This window comes from Vitis riparia, chromosome 9 (assembly GCF_004353265.1).
Source record: "Vitis riparia cultivar Riparia Gloire de Montpellier isolate 1030 chromosome 9, EGFV_Vit.rip_1.0, whole genome shotgun sequence".
NCBI classification, from domain to species: domain Eukaryota; kingdom Viridiplantae; phylum Streptophyta; class Magnoliopsida; order Vitales; family Vitaceae; genus Vitis; species Vitis riparia.
The window spans coordinates 10,919,659-10,941,707 of record NC_048439.1 but is presented as its reverse complement, the minus strand read 5'-3'; the positions used below and the strand labels follow the sequence as shown (position 1 = coordinate 10,941,707).

The window sequence follows — 22,049 nt, the reverse complement described above, 5'->3', positions numbered from 1 at the left end:
TTGATTGATATGGTTGTGGAGGTTGTTGTATATGGTCTTCTTCCTCAGGGCAAGGTTAATGATCAAACATGTTATATTCTGTACTACAGTTTTCTTCAATTGATGCTGCTGTTTAAAAATATTGTTTGATATGGTTTTTTCCCTCTTTTTCAATTAAGCAGCCAAACACTCGGAGATATGGAGACTTGCAACTTCCATGGAAGACCATAAGTCTGAAATTGAACATTGGGACTTGGGAGCTGGAGTATATATTTCATTCTATCTAATACGGAGTTCTTTGCAAGAAGAAAACAATACCATGTGTGAATTGGTATGAAAATTTATCATTATTATTGTAGCTTTAAATTTGAATGTAGGATATACCTTGTGCTGTGGTATTTTTCTTGAATATCTACTGTAGTAGCATGTGACCTAGGTTTCAGATGTTACATTTTACATACTCAAATATGATCACTCTCAGTATATAATTTATAAATTAGTTTTACAGGTTGAATCCAACCAATCCAAGATGTGCCTGACTCACAGGCATGGTTTGGGCCTTTTTCAAACTGGATCTAGAGTCGTGGAAAGTTATGAATGCAGGTGTGGCATGCATGCAATACTGCGTTATCCATGAATGAAGCCATTTTGAGAAACATGACATGTATTTTGGTTGAGCTGCTCATGCACTTGGCAGTCCTTCCCCCTTTTGGACTAGTATCACAAAATCACCATGAGAAGAGCAAGCCGAGCCTCAAGACTTGAAATTGGCAAGAATCTTATCCTCTCACATTGTATAGGGCAATGCATCTCTTGATCAACACTCCTATAGTAATTTGAGGAGGTAGTAGTATTGAGAAAAAGAATCATATGGTGATATAGTCAACGATTTGTTTAGATAAAGGCAGGATAGGTTTGTGAATCATAAGGCTTTTATAGTACAAGTTGCAACAAGGCTTTAGTGGGGAAGTGGCTTTGGAGGTTTGTGGAAGAGCAGGTAAATTTATGGAGGATTGTCATCCAAAGCAAATTTGGTGAGGTGAAAGATGTTGGGTCTTCAAGGAAGGGAGGGGAATGGGGTTGCCCTTTGGACAATGCCATTTGAAAAGAACGGGAAGCTTTTCAAGCTTGCATGAATATTGTTGTTTGTTATGACTCTCAGTAAGTTCGGGTATGATCCTTACTGTAGGGGAGTCTATTAAAAATTCTTGGTTCTTGTTTAGCATTTTTTCTTGTCATAGGGCTTGGGTAGTTGATTTCTAAGAGGGAGTAGGTGGTCAGGTATCTGGTCCCCTCACTTTAGGAGAAATTTCTTGGATAGGGAGTTGCAGATGGTGCAAGCTTTTCTTCAGTGTATTTAGACAGTGGCTGTGAGGGATGGATGTGCTAATAAGCTGGCGTGGATACTGGCTAAGAACAAGAGTTTCTCGATCAAATCTTTCTATAGCTTTTTGAGTCTGAGGAAGTAAGTGCCTTTTAATGTCAGGTTTTTTCACTTGGGAGAAAATTCTTACATTGGATCTGCTTATGAAATGGGGTTAACCATCATAGGGTTGTTGCTTCCTGTGTAACTAGAAAGACGAGTTAGCCAGTCATAGTCACATTCGTTGCATGGTGGCCCTCAGTGTATGGACCTTGGGGTTTTCTTTCTTTTAGTTTTCATGTTGCTCCCCTTTTTGGTAAAGAAGTTGCTACATGCATGAAAATTTTGTTGGGAAGGGTTGGAGATTTTGGAGGATCACTCATCTTTGCCTCTTTTCGTCTTTTTGGAAAGTGCAAATTATAAGATGATTTGAGTGAATGGAGAGCTTAGACTAACATTACTGCTTCGTCAAGTACTTTGTTCTGTTGCTCTAATCTTATTTGAAAAACTCTAACATTGGTCCCGTTCTTGATTTTTTATTTTTTAATTTTGACTGTTTAGAAAAAGGTTAAGAAGTCGTTTTAGTTTTGTGGTCTTTTGGTGCTCTTTGCATACTCATAGTGTACATGGGTATGCAATTTTTTTTGTTACACTTTTTTTGGTGCTCTTCTTATGCTTCCACTGTACATGGGTTATGCTTGATTGTTATTTTATTTTAAAAAATTCTTAGACACTTATTTTTGTGCTCTTTGTATGCTCCCAGTATACATTGGTTATGCTTTTGTTTTTTTTTTTTGTTAGAAACTTTTATTTTTTAATAGAGTATAAGTTTTTCCTTCAGAAAAAAAAAGGAAAAGAAAGAGAATTTGGGCTACAGGGGTAGTGAGAAGAACATGAATGTTAGTTGAAATATCTTAAAGCATGCTAAGGAAGATATGATTTCAATTGGTGCCGACATTTAGGATAGGCACAGAGAATTGTTGAATTTCAATTCATGTTTGAGGGAATTTCATGATATTTGTGTTAGATAAAGGAAGTTGAAGCCTACAATTAAGATTAGGATATGTGGGATATCCTAAAAATGCATTATTGTAATCATTTTGCTTGTTTATAATGACTATGTTTTTGCAGGATTCTCTGGAGAGCAAAAATGCTGCTTGTAAAGACTTCTTCAGTTGCTTAAATGAATCTTTGGCTGTTTGGGGTGGCAGATTACCAGTTGATGCAAGGTATATTAATCCCTTGGCCCAAATCCAAGAAACACAACCACACACACATATTTGTAGCTCATCTCTTTAGATGATAAAAATCAACCTTAACTGTTAAACTTCACTTGTTTTGATCATTTAGCAATGCTTTTCAATCTAGAAGAACTAGCCTCTCTCTTTCTCTCCCCCTCTCTCTCTCTTTATATAGATATATTTATTTTTTGATAGGTAAATAAGAGCTTGCATTAGAAACACCTAGAAACGGCGAAAATAGTACACACGAAATATACAAAGAAACGGCCAAAAAACTAGGTAGCAAAGTAATAAGAAAGTCATCCTCTTAACAAACAGCCAATCTATAAAGTCAATCATAAACAAAGTATAATCCTCTGTATACACCCTAGCCCAATTCATACAATTATACAAAAAAGAATATTTGATGGCTTGGTTGGACTGTTCGACATCATTGAATGCTCTCCCATTCCTTTCCTTCCATAAAGTCCACATTAACCATAAAGGTGCAGCCCTTCACGCCTTCTCCCTTCTTTTACCCACAAAGCTTCTGTGCAACCCAAGCAAGTTCCCCTTCACAGAGGAATGCAAAACCCAATGCACACCGAAAAGGGTTAGGATCACATTCCACAACATTCTAGCCTTAATACAAACCAGAAAAAGATGGTCACTGGTTTCCTCTTCCTCTTTACACAAGTAGCATCTATTTGAAAACTAGATCCCAAGACCTCCAAATAATGCTCCATGGGAAGGGATCACTAGAAGCCCTTGTGAAGGAACGATAAAGGGAACAAACAGAAAAACAGCCATTCCTACTTTCTCTCCAGCTCAAAAAGTCCTCTGCATCTCTTTTTACAGCCAAAGGTCAAAGCTTCCAAAACAAAGACTCCACTTCTCCCATCTCCCAATCATTAAGATGTCTTGAAAAGTGAGGAGACTGGCGACTGGCCTAATGGTTATGCAATACATGTTACCAAGGGCAGAACTGGCATAATGGTTAAGTGTCATTCCTTTTGTACCGGAGACTGGGGAGTCCCAGCCTTCCTTTTCAATTTTTAAGGAGCGCTGACTCTATGGTTTACTAGACATGGTTATTGTAAATATTTCGGAAGAAATGGCAAAAAAAAGGGTGAACTTCCGATAAAATCAGAAAAATTCAGGAAATTATAATAAAATCGGGGAAAAAAATCAGCAATTTTCTATGCAGTCTTTCCTCTCAATTTATTGTAATCGCTATGTCCCAATATCCTGTTTTTTTCCCTGAAATTTTGCCAAAAATTGGTGAAATTTTCTTCCATGACTGTCAAGAGATCTTAAATATGCTTTCTTTGGGATATAGAACAATTCCTCTCTTGAATGCTTAGAAAATAACTTAGTTGTTCCATATCCTTTCGGAAGTATATCTTTAATTGAGTCTTCACCTCCTCTATGCCTTTCAGATCATTGCTAGAAACGATTATATCATCTACATAAAGAAGGATGATTATACCTCCTAGTGTGTGCTTTACAAATACAAAATGATAAGAGTGACAACACCAAAATCGAGGGAAACAACTCCACTCAACTTATCGAACCAGGGTATAGGCAATTTTTTTTAAGTCATAAATTGCTTTCTTCAGTTTGCCAACCTTGTCAAACCAACCCCACCTGCCTTCAGTCATAAGTTTGAGTTAGATTTTATAGCAGAGGGTGTGACAATAGGAGAGAAATCTTTGTACTTGTTATTCCGTTGTATAAATCTCTTTCTTCCATATATTTGCATTGGTTGAGGATAGGGACACAAGGGGGGAAAAAAAAGTCAAGACCAAGACTAGAATTATAGATATAAATGGTTGACTCAAACTGATTTACATCTGCACTGATTTGAAAATTTCGAGAAATTGAGTCAAAGCATTTATCACCTTTCTAAGAGGTGGAAACTTTTTTTAGTAGGTTACATGGTCATGTGCTTAGAAGGGGGATTGAGGATGTCATGTCTTGGAGGGTTTCAAAGAAAGATATCTTTACAGTTAAGTCTTTTTTCTCTTCCCTAGCCCCTTGCATTAGTAGAGAGTTCCCTTCAAGCTTAGTTTGGAATCCTTGGGTTCCAAAGAGAGTCAGCTTTTTTGCTTGGGAGGCTATCTGGGGAAGAATTCTAACTATGGATCAACTAAAAAGGATGGGCCTTACCAAGTAGGTGCTATTTGTATAAAGTGGATGAAGAATCAGCTAATCATGTGCTTATTCATTGTCCCAAGGTAGCTATGATTTGACACCATATTTTTGCTCTTTTTGGTGTTCATTGGGTTTTGCCCAATTCTATCAAGGAAACCATTCTTGGTTGGAACGGCACCTTTGTTGGAAAGAAAAGAAAAAAGGTGTGGAATGCAGCCCCTTTACGCGTATTTTGGACTTTATGGAAGGAAAGAAATAGAAGAATCTTTGAAGATACTGAATTAGCGGATCAAGCTATTTTACGGTCTTTTTTGTACATGTTTTCGGATTGGGTTAGGGTGCATGTAAATTGTGCTTCATGGTCCACTTTCGATTCCATTGATTGGTTGGGTTGTAAGGGTTTTTTTGTTTTTTCTTTCCCTTTGGCCTAGTTGCCTTGTATACTTCGTGTATACTTTCAGGTGTACTTTAGGCTTTCTTTATTCAATTGCTTTTACTTATCAAAAAAAAATTTATCACCTTTCTAAGTTGTAGAATAATTAAGGAAAATTCATTTGACTGACTTTAAAGATAATTTGTTAGAAAGATGTACTAAGGGAGCAAAGAACACATAGCCTAACACTCTAGGAGGGAGAGAGGAAAAAGTGGTATATAAGGAAATAGATTTGAATGAGGAGTTTTAAAAGTTTTAAGACAGCAAGTCGGTTTATTTATTGGATAGCAAACCTCAAAATACCTGCCCCCAAAATTTTGTTGGAACTTTCATTTGAAACATAAGGGTTCTAGTGATTTCCAAGGGATTATGATTTCTCTCTTGGACATACTATTCTATCAAGGGCTGTATGCACAAAAGGTTTGATGAAGAACCCCATTTTTGACACAAAAAAACAGAAATAATATTATTGCAGATTTCAGACAGATGATCATATCATTTTTTCATTGTGCTAAAATGTTGATCTTGTGGCACCTGTTGTTTTTTGTTTTTTTGGTTGGCATTAAGTGGGTTCTATCTTCCGTAGTGCGAATAATTCTACCAAGTTGGCTTAGGACCTTTATGGGGAAGAGCACTTGAAAATGAGAAACAAGCGGATTAAGCTCTTTAAAATTTGTTTTTGAGGTCTCTCTGGCTTTGGGATAGCAGGTCTATAGATGGGATCTCTTTGCCTATATTAGATTTTATAGATTGGTTGAGTACATTTTTTTTGAGGGGGCATGTTTTTCGTTTTTTTCCTTTCTTTTCTTTACTAGTTTGGTACCCTCTGTCTACCACCTTGTATGTTTTGGTGGGACTATTTTATTAGGCATTAATTATATTTTTGGTTGCCTGTAAAATAAATATTATTGCAAAACTCGAGGGCATCATCAGAATGAAAGTTGATTCTTTTAACAGATACAAGTTATATGACCATGTAGCTTGAGAGTGATCATCAACAAAAGACACAAAATACTTGAACCCTTTAACTATGGGAATACATTAAGGGCTTTAGATGTTTGAGTGAAGTATAAAAAATTAAAACAAGGGCTTTGCACCCCTGTATGCAAAAAGAAGAATGATAATGTTTTCTTAGTTGACGTGACTCGCAATCAAAAGAAAGATTTGAACACATTGGAAAACCCATGATTCAAAGAAGCAGAGGGTGTTAAATTTGTATGCCACTGATTTTGGATACTGTTTAAGATAGAGTGTACTGTGGATATGATGTCGAACTAGACTAGTGATTTTTTTTTTGATAGGCAAAAGCAGTACTATATTAGAAAAGGGCACCTTGAGGTTAACCCAAAAGCATACAGGGGGTGTACAAGAGGCACCTTAAGGCACAAACAAAAGAAGAGAAGATACAAAACCATCCCTCATCTAGCGCCTAGCCAATCAAAAAAACTAAGTAAAGGAAGAGGACCTTCATTTACAACCGACTTAGTCCACAACCAAAGATTACAAACAAAAGAATTTTTCAACCTATGAATCGAAAAATCCTCATTATCAAAGGCAATCCTCATTATCGAACTAGACTAGTGATACTCTTCATTCTTTTCATGCCCTTCACTAATCGCCTTTCTCATGATGATTGAGTACAACCACTTCCTATCAGTGGCTTCTATAGAAGAAATCCTCTGTTTTGTCCCTAACACAGCATCTGTGAAAATGAGCTGAGATCCTATCTCTTCCTCAATCATGGAAACTCCTAGACACAAGGATTCCAATAATTCACCAGAGCCTCCTTGTTGGTTGCAAAGGTGAATAGGCCTGGGAAATTGGTCCTCGAGAGGCCTCTCCCCACCCCACACATGAAACCAAAATTTAGTCCATTGGCCATTCCCACTGAAATATTGGTGAGGGAAGTGGATAAGCTTGCCTCAAGATTGTGGAACTCTGAAAGGGGCTTGTGTGGGTACACATGTATCAGAAGTTAGAATTTAATTGTAGGTTAGCAGAATTTCAACCCAAAATCCTTTTGTGACCAGAATCCATTTGTTGCCATGAGAGGATAAAGAAAAAGGCTTCCTCTTACATGGGCATAGCTTTTTTCAATGTCTGTCTTGCTCATGGGCCTAGGAGTTTTTTAATCTATAGTCAATAGCTTTGCTAGCTAGTAGAACCATGTTGAGGATTTTCTGGTCCTCTACAAACCACATTCTGAAAATTGAATATAAACTTCCCTACCATGCATTCTGCTAGATGTGAGAATTGTATCGAGGATTTCCTGGTCCTTCACAAATTCTTTATGAAGATCTGATACAAGTTTCCCGTCATGTATCTCAACCTGTTAGCAAGAATCTTGGCCAAAACCTTAAATAAACTCCCCACCAGATTGATTTGCCTAAAATTCTTAATGTTCTTTGCCCTTTCTTTTTCACCTTGGAACCAATACAACCATCATATTCAACACCCCAAAATGATCCTGATCCCTGAAAGACCCTAAGGCATCCTTTCTAAGAGTCTCCCATTTTTGCTTCCAAGACTCCATGGTTTAAGCTGCTTGGTCCTGGGGCTCCATTAAGATAAAATAAGGAAAAAAAGAAAAAAAGAAAAAAAGAAAAAAAGGAAAAGAAAGAGAACCAATCGAACCTCCTCCTCATGAAAACACCCTTGAATCTTTACCATCCTTAATGGGTGTGGGATTTGCCCTCTGTCAGGTGGGTCTTTTGACCTACTGGTTTGAGTACAACAACTGGATGAGCAAAACTGCTCCTTATCATCACTGGCATCCCCATCAATCATGATTCCGCTGATATGGTACTCCTTTAGGCGTTAGCAACTCCATGGAAGAATTTGGTTTTCTTTTCTCCTTGATTCAGCACATGGCTCTAAACTTCTGTGTCCTATGAGTTTTGTTGAAGTCCACTACTCTGACATTCTTCAAAGCCTCACTCCTTGGTCTAACTTCTTACTCAGAATAAGCTCAATTTGTTTCTTCCAAATCACCGTTTTTGTCTGCTTCAAGACTTACACTTTACAAATTGCTAAATTACTGGACACTTCAGGATTCCATTTCTTCAAATCCTCCCTAAGGGTCTTCAACTTTCTGTGTGAAATGATGGCTTATCCACCATTGTTTGATCAGGGCCCCAAATCCTTCCTACTTAAGCCACATATTTCAAAATGAAAGGGATACTTCAGCTGCAGACCACCACTATAAAAGAGAACAGAGAAGTGGGTCTTAGATGCAAGCACTGGGCAACAACACTGCAGAAATGTTCTTCACAGATGATTTATATTAAGAACCAATTGAGACAAGGATTAGAACGGCCCCCCAAACCACCTGTCATGTAAGAAGAGGGCGCAAATTATAACACAGTTATTACATTATCCAAAACAAATTATCACTTATGCCTGGAAGCAAAAATTCTATCAATTACTCTCCCTTTGTTAGCTTCAAAAACTGTATTTTAGGGTATGTTTGAGAATGTTATCAGAAAACAATTTTTAAGAATAGTTCTTAAAAACAGTTGTTAATTGTTTTCAAAAGCAAAATTCTGCTTGGGAACTCAAATATGAAAAACAGTTTTCTCGGTTTTATTTTTCATGGAGGCACTATGCACAAAGTGTTATGTAATATTTTTAAAGCATTCTCTCCATATTTTTAATTGTTACTCAAAACACTCTACAAAAAGCTACTGAATAAACCTAAAATTTGTTCTAAAAAATAACTTGTTTATGTAACAAATTCTCAGCAAACCGTTTTCCATTAGAAGTTTGTCAAATGTGTTTTGTAAGTTAGATAACCGTTTTCTATACTAAAGAAGAGAAAACTGCTTTCAAGAACAATTTCCAAATGGAGCTGTAAATTTCTTTTTGTATTAGATCTTTTGATGTAGAAACAAGATTTTCTAAGTTTCTTTTTGTTTTTGGTATTCCTGAAATATATCTGTTTTGTACTGGATTTGGCATTTATTCATAACATTCTAGCAATCTTATTTCCTTCTTGTTTATATATTTCTACATTAGAGTGGCATATTCAAAAATGGCGGAGGAGATCTGTGGTTTGCTTCTATCTGACAGTGGTGAGGGCTCAACACGTGATGTTCAATTGAGCTGCTTTGACACCGTTTTTAGTGCTCCAGTCCCTGAGGATCTCCACTCAAGCCATTTGCAGAATGCAGTGGCGCTTTTTACGTGCTCTTTGTTGGAGGTGTAGTCTTTCCTCCCTGGTTTTTTTGGTCGGATTAGATTAGATACCTGATGGTAAAGGTCAAGGTTTTTTGGTTTAAAAACTCTTTCTTGTTCCTTCCCTTCTGTTTCATTCATGTGGATGTCAATTTCATCAATTTTCTTCGGTGGTGGTTTTCGTTACCTCGTTAAATGTTTGTTTGTAATCTTATTCTAGCCTGAGCATGAGATGCTGAAAATTAGTTTTTGAGAAACATACAGAATGGTTTTTATGCAGAGAATTGAAATCTTTCCAAGATTGTTGTTGGTGGAAAGACCCACCTGATGAGATATCTGAAATTTCCCCTGTAAAAGTATTGGTTCTTTTATGACCACATACTGAATGTATGACAGGAAGGTATGTTTAAATTTTCTGTTCTTTTCCTCAGTTTTCTCAGCATGCAAACAGAAGGTTGATCTTGGTTTGTGTTTTCTTTTGTTGCTCCATTTTGATCCCGCCTATTTTAATTTTGAAGTTTATTGTTTAGCTGTTTCATTTCATTTTCCTTTTAACTGAGTTCCTTTTGCAATGTTTGTTCCCAAAAAGTTTGAGGAAATATGTTTGGGAAAAGTAGACGGAAAGAAGTGAAGGAAAATACAAAAATAAATTTAAAATCAATAAATTATTTTTATATATATTTTTAAACTTATTTTACTTATTTAACTCCTCTATTTAAAGATTAAATAATTTAATAATATATAAGTTTGCCACTAATTTTAGTTATATTTGGCTTTTTTTTTTTCATATTTTTCGTGATAAAAATCAACCACAAGAAAATCATTTTCCTTAGCATAGTTCAATGAGTTGTGTCGGGCCGATATGACCCAATGTTTAGCAAGCCAACGTATCGATCGACATGACCCATTTAAAAATTGTGTCAGATTGGGTTAGCTTATGCAAACCAAATAGGTGGCCTGACATAGCCTATAAGCTTGTGGGCCAATCGTGCCATATTGTGTTGATGGGTAATGTCGGCAGCCCACGGTCTATGAACCACTCACTTTATTAAAATTTTTAATTTAATTTTTTTATGTCATTTTGTCTTTATTTTTTCATTATTAAATGAAATTTCTTTTTATTACTTTAAACATCTATAATAATTATACTTTTTATTTTTTATATTTATTTTTATCAAGTTTGTAATTGTAAAATTTATAGAAATGTTAATTTTTTGTTTTTAAAAATAGTAAAAAAAAATTATATTTGAATTTTTTAAAAATAAAAATAACAATACATTTAAAATATTGATATATAAAAGGAAATAAAATATATATAAAAATAATTCTTTTATTCAATATTTCAATAAATTACATGAAAAAAAAAATAAAAGGTGGGAATTGCATTATTGTAGTTTGAGTACATCTCAACTAAGTTGGTGCCATTCAACTACCAATCATATGCATTACTCAACCTTTAAAAATCAATTACATTTAATAGATTTAAAAGAAGCAGATGATATATAATATTTTAATTTTTACATTCAATTTGCATTACTTAAATTAGTCATTATATAGTTATTGAGAAGGGTATTATAGACATTTGATATGTAATAAAAAGGAAAAAGAGAAAAAGTAAAAAAATGATATTTGAAAGGGCTAAGTGGGCCAACACAATGGGTTGGCATGACGGCTGACATGATGGCACGATAGACTTTCATTAGGCATAGCACGAGCCGCTCATTTGGGCCATGTTAGTCGGACCACTAGCCAAAATGGGCGGCTTGGCCCATTGGACACCTCTAGCCTTAGTTTCTTTAAGTAACAAAATGATCACCTTTTGGCACAAGACAAGTGATGTGCTTTATTTCTACCAACTTTATTTTATTTTCCCTATTTGATTTTCACTAATGTTTTATTTTTCTGCAATTTATTAAATTATACTACTTTAATTTCTTATAAGCTTTCAGTTTTTCCTTCAATCTATATTCTCCCTGCACGTCCTACAATTCTACCATTTATTAAATCTTAATAATATCATGATCAAGTGCTTCAATCGGTTTAACTTTTGCATTTCAACTCACGGAATCTAGAATGGTAACATAAAATAAAAATATGTTTAGTCGTTATATAACAAGAAGTAGAATAAGGTTTTTTAGATGATTTCAATGAATTTTTGTTATCACTAAAAATATTAATCACATGTCCTGAATATCATTCTTCTACGGGAATATTATTTACTATTTATACATTTTAAATTATCATTTTCTTTATTAAATTAGTCAAAACATGAATAATATGAGTTTTAAGGATTGACTACTTACCTATTCAGTGACTTTGGCATTGGATGTTCTTAAAATGAGTACTTTCGGATAAGGTGAATTCAATAATAGATGCCTGTTAACATTCTGGTCTTCCTTCTCCTTTTAAGGTCTATTTAAAAGTGAACAGAATCCAATAGTTCTTGGTCGTGAGTATCTGAATAGGATGAACCGCCTATCATATATTGTCATATGACATGTTTGCCCTTTTTGATATTTTAATCCTTAAATGTTGTTTTCTTCTATAATAATGAACATGCCTGATATTTCTTTAATGATTAGCATTTTGAAAATATTAGGTTATGTTTGGTTTTGAAAAGTATTAAGGAAAGAAAAAAATTGTTAAGGAAAATGATTTTCTCATGTTTGGTTATCCTATAGAAAATTCCAAAGGAAATTAAATATAATTAAAATTAGTTAGAAACTTATATATTTTTAAATTATTTAATCTTTATATTAAAAAGTTAAAATAAATAAAATGAGTTTGAAGTAGTAAATAAAAATAATTTATCGATTTTAATTCTATTCTTCATTTTCTTTCACACTTTTTTATTTTTATTTTTTATTTTATTTTTTACTTTTCTTCCCTATTTTTTTCCCTCAATTTTTTTGAGAACCAAAAATAACCTAAGAATCCATTATATAATATATAATAGGTCGGTACGGTATCATAAATCCTTTAGGCTATGTTTGGTTCCCGAAAAATACTAAGGAAAGAAAAAAATATTGGGGAAAATGATTTTCTTATGTTTGGTTTCAACATGGAAAATAAGAAAGAAAATCAAATATAATTAAAATTAGATAAAAATTCATATATTTTTAAATTATTTAAATTTTACATAAAAATGAAAATACAAGTGAAATGAATTTGAAGTAGCATATAAAATAATTTATTGATTTTACATTTATTTTTTATTTTTCTTCACTTTTTCTTTTCTTCTACTTTTCCTCTCTATTTTTTCCCCCTCATATTTTTCCTCATATTTTCCAAGAACCAAACATAGCGTTAGTGTACGAAAAAGAATCACTTATCATGTAATTTTGTTAAATCACAAAACAAGGAGTTTTAGAATTTATAATAAATAGTTTTATTGGAAAACTTAAAAATAAATTATTTATTAGTTATCAATAAGAGACGTTTAACAAAAAGAAAAGTCTCATAAGAGGATCACAAATAGTCTTTATTAAGATTTTTGAATCGTTTGTTGTCCCTTCCAATCCACATAACCTCTGTTGTGTTTGATTTTCTATCATGCTTGAATGAGAGTTCTATCTATTGGATTAATAACATCTTACATAAAGAAAAATAAAACTGTAGACCCCCTCTGATAGAAAGAGTTTTATTTTTCTACCACCTCGAGAGTGAGCTCGGCGATGGGCGGGGGGGAGGAGGACAATTTCCAGGCGAGTTGCATGTTGAGATGCATGGCGAAGCACGTCACCAACTCACCATGGTGGTGGTTGGGATAGAGACTTGCTGAGCAGTGAACAGTGGAGCCGGTAGAAGCTTGCAAGAGAAGAAAACTGAGCTCGGGAAGAGAAAAACAGCAGAAGCTGGCATGAAAAGGAAGAACAGGGGTGAGAGAGGGACGACTAGAGGCGAGGCTTGAGAAAAAAGAAAAGAAAAAGCAGAGGAATGAGAAGAGAGCTTGAGGAAGAAGAAAACCTTTGCTTGAGGAGAGCATTGCTAGGTAAGATTATTTAGAGCTCATTGATTATTACTGATCATGATGCTACTCTTTTCTTTTTTTCATGTGATTATTTTACATTGTTTGTGAGGTTGCAGTGGTTTGGTTATGGTGGCTAGCTTCTATTTCTTTGGTTTCATTCAAGGATAATCTAACCGTGCTTTGATTGGTTATTTCATATTTGAAAACCTTCTTGCATCCTAGATTTTTTTCTCTGAAGATACTTTCCTAGTTCAATCCACCGACCTTTAAACCCAAATATAAAGAAAAATGAATCGGGTTTCTTCATATTTATTGGGTTTTTGGTCCTTGTTCATTCTCTTTTAAAGCTCTATTCCATTATATCCTTTATTTCTCCTTATTCTGTACATGGGTGTTCCAATCCGGGTCTCTGTTTTGGCTTCCGCACTTGAGATTCTTTCTGTGAGTCCTAGAAATGTAGATTGGCTTCTTGTAATTGATAAAAAAACAAACTGGAGTTCACCATTGGCTTGAATGAAGCAGAGATGTTAATTGGATTATGATCATGGATGCTCTGTTTTAGAACCTTTAGCTCTCTACACTTGGTTTTCCAATCCTCTCTTAGTTTCATTATTTTTTAGGGTAATGTCTAGCCATGCTTGCTACTTATTTTATGGCTTCGGTGGTTTGCTTGTTTTTTCTTGGCTATCATCGATGCTAGCAATGGGAAAGAGAATAGTTTTGGTTTAGCACTTACGAATTTGGAGGTGATCAAAGGGTCCAGTGAAGAGGAGGTAGGTGGTGAGGAAGACTTTAGATGAAAGGTATGAGGTGGGATATCTTGTAAGACTAGGACTTGCTCCTATTGATTTCTTGTATGATTGGGGAGCCCTTGTTGTCAATGCCAGTCTAAGCAAGCCAGAGATAGAATTTTCTTATTGGATAAATCTAGAGAATGGTGATTATCATAGTTTGTATGATTTTTTTCCTTTGTATCCATAATTAGTTAATTAATTGTCATAATTTCTTTCATTCGTTTAGTAGAGACAATATGTATATGAGTTTAAAGGAGTGCTACAACTCACTACTGTATCTTCCTAATAGGTAACCCGATCCTCGAATCTAAACTCAATTTTTTGTAGGCATGTCTTTTCTAAATAAGGAGTCACACAAGATTTTCTATCTTATTTTGCTTTCCATTTAAAAAAAAAACTAAAATAAGTGTCGACTCTAGCTTTTTTTATTTTTTTATTTTTTTATTTATAAAAATCAAATTTTCACTAAAAAGTGAGTCTCGCTGATTGAGTGCGAAAACATATGAAAAATGTGGGTCTATACATAGCTTTTTTAACGAGTCTTTCATTATTTCTTTTATATATTAATTAAATACAACATAAATATAAATTTGAAAATAAAATTATAAATATTTTAAAAATCATATATTTATGACCATCTCTTTTGTATATTTGAATGCATCCAAATTAGATTGAGATGTAAGCTTGAAATCATATTAAGGAGAGATAACTTACCAAAGAATGAAGAAGAAAGGAAAGCTTTTAGGAAAGCTTTGAACTTGAAGGCTTACATCTTAAGAGAGAAATAAGGGAGAAGGGAGCGCTTAAAGTGGAGGATGAGAGAATGGAAATTGAAAGATGCTTACAATTGAGGACTGAGCCTCCTTAAATAGTCAAAATAAGAATCTTAAACAATACAAGCAATCATTAGTTCACTGTTGACTTTTTGACTTTTGGCATGAATAGTGATCACCCGTGAAGTGAATAGTGAATAGTAAAAACGACTTTTACTGTAGCATTTTGACTTTTTCGCCTGAAACTTACTTTCGGTGGCTTACTATGCTACTTTGACTAGAATATTAACTGTAAATTCATGATGAAAGACTAACATGCTTTTGGTGTAGACATGACTTAAAGGTGGTGGAGAATCTTGGGCTGACAACAACTTAATGCAATCATGACTTAATTCCTGCTTTCGGTGAAGTAACAACTGCAAAGGAATTCAAAAGGGAAAAATATACTCTCTCCTATATTCATCTAATAAATTTGCCTCTTTGGTGATTGTTTTAAAGGGAAGAGGATCAATCTTTTTGTTGCAAAAAATCTGTTGGTAGTCATCTATAGCAATTAGGTGTCCCTAATTTTTAGGAAATGGCTCAAAATCCCTACTGATAATTCTGGTTCTCTAGAATTTTATTTGATTCTTAATTGACTCTTCACATAAGTCTGAATCGGTAACCTTAGAGAACAAAAAGGTTTGTCTTTTGTTTTGGAAATGAAGGAAGATATAATGTTGGGCATGCAAAAAACTCCCAACATTGGTCCATTCAGGTGCCTTACTAATGATAATGGTTTCTAAAAACTTCTTGCCTAATTTAAATCCCTACTGGAGTCCAAAAGCTAACTTCCTACCAATCCTCATTGTTTGGCATTGGTTATAGCAAACAATTTGATAAACCAATCTATAATCTAAAAGTAACTTTGGAGTGAGAACTAGAATCTCCTGATTGTACCGAAGGGTTATAGGCTGATAGCATTGCAAATCTAAACAAACTTGGCTTATAGTGCAATTCCTATTGTAGTTGCAAAATAACTGCTTTAGGCCTTGCTGGTAACTAAGAGGATCAATCATGAGACAACAAAACTTAGTCTCATCAAACATAGATTCTTTGATGAATGTCATTCTTAGGACGAACAGTCTTGGGATAACAAACAATTGTTGATGAAGATCTTGTAGATATGTTAAGATGAACACTTGTTTTCTTTCAGCTGAATCACTTGTCTTTTCTTGAATTAAAAGGTGGATGTTTGGTTTAAGGGAAGACAACATCTCATTCTTATGGAAGTACACTCTTAATTTAAAACTATTCCACTCTTGCTCACTCAAATTTTCTTCATCCATCGGTAAGGTGAACTGCAATTTCTCACATTTTTCTAGTGGGGAAAAAAGGGTTTGATTCTTAAGAAGGGTGACCTTATTTATTTTATCCTCCAAGTCCTTGCACTTACTATGCAAATTCCATACACTCTTGAGATAAGATTTTACAGTAATAGTATTAAAACCATCAGGAGATAAATTCATGAGGAAGGAATCCTCCACAGAAGGCATAAAACTTGAACTTGCTTCTTTATCCTTGTCAGAGAATGAGGAATTATTATGGGCATGAGGCCTGAAAGATGTTAAATCTGGGGACATGCTACAAAATCCTGATTTCATATCGAATTTAGAGAATGTCTTAGACTCAATTAACCTCTAAAGAAGGTTTTTCTTATTTGGAATAGGATACCTAATCCATTTTAAAGCATCATTAAATGGTTTGTAATTGATTACAAGCCTTGGTATTCCTCTTTCTAGTTCTGCTTGTTTTTTAACATAAAAGGTTAAATAACTCTAAGGGGACTTAGACTTTCTTATCAGGAAGATCTTGAATCTCATTTTCACAATATGTTAACAATTCTTTGTTTATTTGGATTAGTCTTGTTTTAATGGGAATGTTCTTCTTACTAAACTCTAAGTCATAAGGTAGTTCTACCTCATGCTACTTCCTATGCCAAAATGCATTAGGAATGTCTGAGCAAACTTCATTAGTCATTCAGATAAATTCATGGGGAATGAATCTTCCACAGAAGGCATAAAACTTGAGTTTGCTTCTTTATCTCTGTTAGGGAATAAGGAATTCTTATGGGCATAAGGTCCAAAAGATGTTAAATTCAGGGACATGTTGCAGGAGATGGCTCATAGTACAATGACATGAAATTATTGGTTAAGACAACTTTTGTCGTGCCCTTTGGACATTATGGGTGGAACATAATGCCCTTTGGACTTAAGGATGCTCCTTTAGAATTCTAGAACGTTATGAATGAAATCTTTAATCCATTTTCTTTGGTCTTCAATCATCTTATAAATAATTTCGTGACTTAACAAGTTAGCATGATTTTCTTTGGCCTTAATAGTTTGGTATCTTAAATCATTTATGTTTCTTTCATCATGTAGGTCAATAAACTCAAAGAGAACTTCCTTATCTAAGAGTTTTGTTCTTAATCCTTCATTATCTACTTTAATAGGGTAGATAGTGTTTAAAAAAAGGTACTCCAAGGATTGATTGCCTTTTCCTTTAAATCTTGAATCAAGATAAAGTTTTACCTGATACATATCCCCTGATTACAAACATGTGCATTAGACAATTTGTAATTATCTTAAGCCTTTTACCATTAGCTTCAAAAAGGACTTGCTTACTCTTTTCATAGAATTTTGTTGGTATTAATCCTTCGTGTATGCAATTCATAGATGCTCCTGAATCAATCAAGGCAATGGTATTAAGGACAAACTTATCTTTTACTATAATGACTAAGGAGACTTCCCATTTTTGGAAAATAATCTTGTTTATTGTATTCAAGTATGAATTTGTCACTTGTTCATTAGCTTTGGAAGATTCTAGGATCTCATCTTGAATCTCTTGGTTACTTAAAATCTTATTGATCTGATATTGAAGGTCTGTTAAACCTAAGGTTGTGAATTGTCTTAATTCCTAAGCTTCTATCTTATATTGTCTTATCTCTTCTTGAAGATCCTTAATGGTTACATCTTTGGGAATTTCTTATCAAATCTTGTTAAGATTTCATTTAGATTGTAAGGGCTTACTACTTTCTTATTTTCTAGCTTGTGAATAGATTTCTTAAAGACTTTATAAAGTTCTTGTTTGACTGACGAATCATCTATCTTTTTTAACAAATCTAAAATTAACTCTTGTTCTTGGATTATGGCATTTATAGTCTTAGGTTGGCAATCACAACCACCCTTAATGCATTCTTCTTGATTGCTAGATGTTTGACTTGAAGTTTCTCCAGTGTCTTGAAGTTGATTTCTATCATATTGGTTATCTGACTCAGTCATAGACTCAAATTCTGAAGTGTTTAACATTAGTTCACATAACATGTCTTTTAACTTATTTAAAACGTTCAAGTTATTAATTTTCTTCTTAACCTTACAGTCTTTCTTAAAGTGTCCTACCTTACCATACCTAAAATAAACTAGGTTAGACTGTGTAGGGGTTTCTATCTTCGTATGAGGTTCTCTATTCATTCTTCTTTAGATGTGTCTTGACCTTTTTGTTTCATTCATTCTGTTTTTTTCCATGAGTTCCTCTCTTATTATGATAAAAGTTTCTTTACTGGGTTTTCTTACTACTTGTCTTTTCTTACGTTGCTTAGAAGGGGGTTTAGTTTCCTTTTGACTAAATCCAAACTAACTACAAAAAGTGTCAAACTCGTTTTTGTAGATCTTTTGTTCAAACTTCATTTGTTGTTTAAGCTTAAAATCATTGCAAGGCTAATTCCTTCTGCAGTGATTATACTTATGATTTCTTTGTATGTCAATTTATCATAGGGAATGCGTTCATTAAATTGTTCCCTTATCTTAATCCTAATATTTTCAAAGAAAAATGTAGGTAATCTCAAAATAAAATTTTCTTTCCAAAAAGACTGATTACAATCTAATCTTAACAAGACTTTGGTTAGGAACATATCCTTGTACCACCTAAAGTCATGGAGCTTAGGACATTTAAGGTTGGTTAAGAGATCTGCAATGTTATCCTTAATTTTGGATGGGTCACCTATGAAGTGCTTCGAGACTAAAAATATTAGAGTAGCCACTGCATCCTCTATATCTTCTCCTTCATCATCCTTAACAATTTCATCGTCTTAATTTATTCTATAGGATTTTAAGATAACATTCTTATCATCTTGTGTGAAATAGTTATCCCACCGTCCTTTTAATTGACCCGTAAACCCAACAAGTAGTGTTTGAGCTACAGTATGATCTAACAATCTATTGTTTAAGTTATAGGTCACACTAACCATGGCCATTTCTTGAAGTTTTGTGAGTATATTATACTCAGTCATTCCATCTATATTCCATTCATAAATTGTACCACTTGTATAAGAAGCTTGAGTATATTGGTTTCTTTCCTCATACTACATATCAGAAAAGATTGGCTTAGGATTAAAATTTCTAGTCTTGGGGTTTCTTGGTTATGAAAAATTCTTGAAATTTTTTTATCTTGAAATTTCTTAAAAATCTTATTTAGTTCATCTGCCTCAACTTTAGAACTAATTTCTTCATCTATAGCATTAATTCTCCTATGAGAAGACGGTTGTGGTGTTTCAGGGACAATTAAACTTTCTTTTACCTTTTCACTTATTCTTTTTATTAAATCTTGATCCACAAATAGATTTTCTTGGAATTTTTTAGAGAACTCAAATGACATAAATAAAGGCTTATTATCCTTCTTAGCAAAATTTGTCTTAATGTGGTCTTGAGTTTCAACTATTTCTTTAACTTTATTAAGTTGATCTCCTAGAGCCTTAAGAAAGATGTTAGTGTAGTTATTTTGTTATGTAATTTTCTTAAAGTTTACTGCACTAGCAACTCCTTTATCCTCCATCTTGGTCTTAAAGGGTAAAGCTCTTACTATTGTTTCATTGACATTCTTGTCTTAGGCGTGACACTAGTGGGAACCCATGACCTAGAGGTCATTGAAGCGAAGTAGGGCTCTCCGCCAACTGGTGATGACAATTCCTGTTACATGGGTTGTTTATGTCTCTAATAGGTACCTTTCATTGCTCCTGACGTTTTTCCCTCTCTATGGTTGTATAGGTAGTCGGGTTTAGAGCCTAGTAGAGTTGGAGCTATCAAAGTCCTAGGGTGAAATGGTATCAAAGCCACGAGAAGGGAAATTGGGTTTGTTTTAAGTTTTTAATCTATCCTAGGTGTTGCGGTGTGCCTAGAGGCGATCTCAGTTTGAGCCAATTGTTAGCTGATGTTAGGTGTGTTTAGGGCAGGTTTTGGGTGTTGCATAAATATATATTATTTAAAAAAAAAAACTTCAATATGATGTATTACTATTTTTTATTATTTTAATTATATTATATTTTTGTGAGTTTTAATTAATTTTTATTGGGAAAAAGTGTGTTTTCATACAATTATGGAAAAAAAACCATAAAATAGGAACTCCAATTTATAAAATACAAATTTCAAACAATTATCTAAAAATAATTAATATGCATGCATTTTTTGGTTAAAGGCTATCTTTGATCACTTAGATATAAGTGTTACAGTTGACCATTTTAAGTACTATTTTTGATCTTTTTTATTTTGTGATTATTTTTATAGTATGAAAACTCATTTTATTTTTTCTCAATATATATAAACTCTAAGGACTTGAGGAAGACGTCACTTGGCATGAGTTGATTACCTCATACCCACCACTGTCCAAGCAAACAAGAAACAAAAAGAAAACAAAGGCACCAGAGACAGAGACGCAACCCCAAGTCTCAGAGCGACGTCGTTTTAGTCGCGCTCTGGTTTTCCTGCTTTTCATTCTCTCTCCACACCTGCCTCCCTCTCTTTCTCTCTCTACAATTTTCGAAGATGCGTCGCTCCTCTACCAGGAAAACGGGTCAGTCCAATTCCGCCGCGTCGGTTAATTCATCTGCCACCGATCTTTTTCGCTCTGGTGGCTCGTCTCTCTCTGACTTGATTTATTAATTTTTTGTTTTCTTGGGTTCTTTCTTTTCTTTCTTTTTTAAATATCAAGTGGGTTTAGATTTGTTTCATTTATTTTGGTTTTATTTTTGGGTTTCTGATTGATGAATTGAAGTGCAAGCTCTGATTTTGTTATGTGGAATTTTTATTAGGTTGTTTGAGTTTTGAAATGATAAGTAAAGAGATGGAAGGAATCTCCGGAAGGATTGTCTGTAAAGTTCCTATTAGATTGCCTGAAATTGAAGTTTCAATTCCAAATCCGCATTTTGATTGGAAGACCCTAAATCAAGAATCTTGGATTGATTTCTTTGTCCTGTGATCTTCACACAAAAGCCAAAAAAAAAAAAGAAAAAAGAAAAAGGAAGTGAAATTGAGTCGGAATTTTTGACTAACCAAATGCAGGCTACTACAATTTGTTTTAATTTTTGGAATCTAGGTATGACCCTAGACCTCATAAACAAAACCCACAGATTCCTTAGTGGTAGAAGGCTGATAAACAGATGACAAGAAATCCTTTTAGCGAGTTGTTTGAATATAGAATCGTGCTTCTTGACTTTGTGCATTTTAAACTTATACTCTGATGACTTACAAATTTATTAATTGTTATTCAATGTTGTTTTACCCCTGTTTTCCTATTGTGATTGGGACCCATCAAATGGAAAATTTGTGGCTCAACTGCTTTCACAAATTTCTTTACCTCAATATCATCTTCTAGTCTGTTAAACACTTGAGGGTGTCTTACCTCCATGGTTCTGACTATTTAGTCTCATTTTTTCAGCTTCAAGTAAGGCTACAAGCAAAGAGTTGGAACGAATTGATCAACTATTTTATTCATATGCGAATAGGTCATCCAATCTGATTGAGTAAGTCTACTGTGATGAACTGTATGATCCTGTTGATGGCACTGATAATTGAATTTTATATTGTTAAAAATTGCAGTTGGTATTTTATAATGTTTTAGATTTCACTATGCATGATACTCTATTTTATGTGATAAGTATGTTGAAAAAGATTCTCTTTTTGCTTTTTCTGTAGCTATGTTTTCCATTTAGATTCTAGTGAAGTGCTTAGTTTCATTATAGATAGGGACATCTTTCTTGAGTTTGTAATTTCACATGAGCAATTAGCAGGAAGCAACTGAAAGTATTGAGACTAGAAACAGTTGCATGGGTTGTGTTTTCCAAACCAAAAACTGATATTTGTATAACAACAGTTATTGAG

General features: G+C 33.9%; 1 protein-coding gene across 1 annotated transcript in view; it reads left to right on the top strand.

Moving 5' to 3' along the window:
* LOC117922021 (nuclear pore complex protein NUP96) overlaps positions 1 to 9,738 on the top strand; it is a 34,134-nt gene extending 24,396 nt beyond the window's left edge. The window contains exons 5-7 of the mRNA XM_034839993.1: positions 162 to 310; positions 2,474 to 2,571; positions 9,164 to 9,738. Coding sequence (XP_034695884.1) covers positions 162 to 310; positions 2,474 to 2,571; positions 9,164 to 9,353 — 437 coding nt within the window. The 3' untranslated portion in view covers positions 9,354 to 9,738. The remainder of the gene's footprint in view (positions 1 to 161; positions 311 to 2,473; positions 2,572 to 9,163) is intronic.
* Positions 9,739 to 22,049: the final 12,311 nt, after the last annotated feature.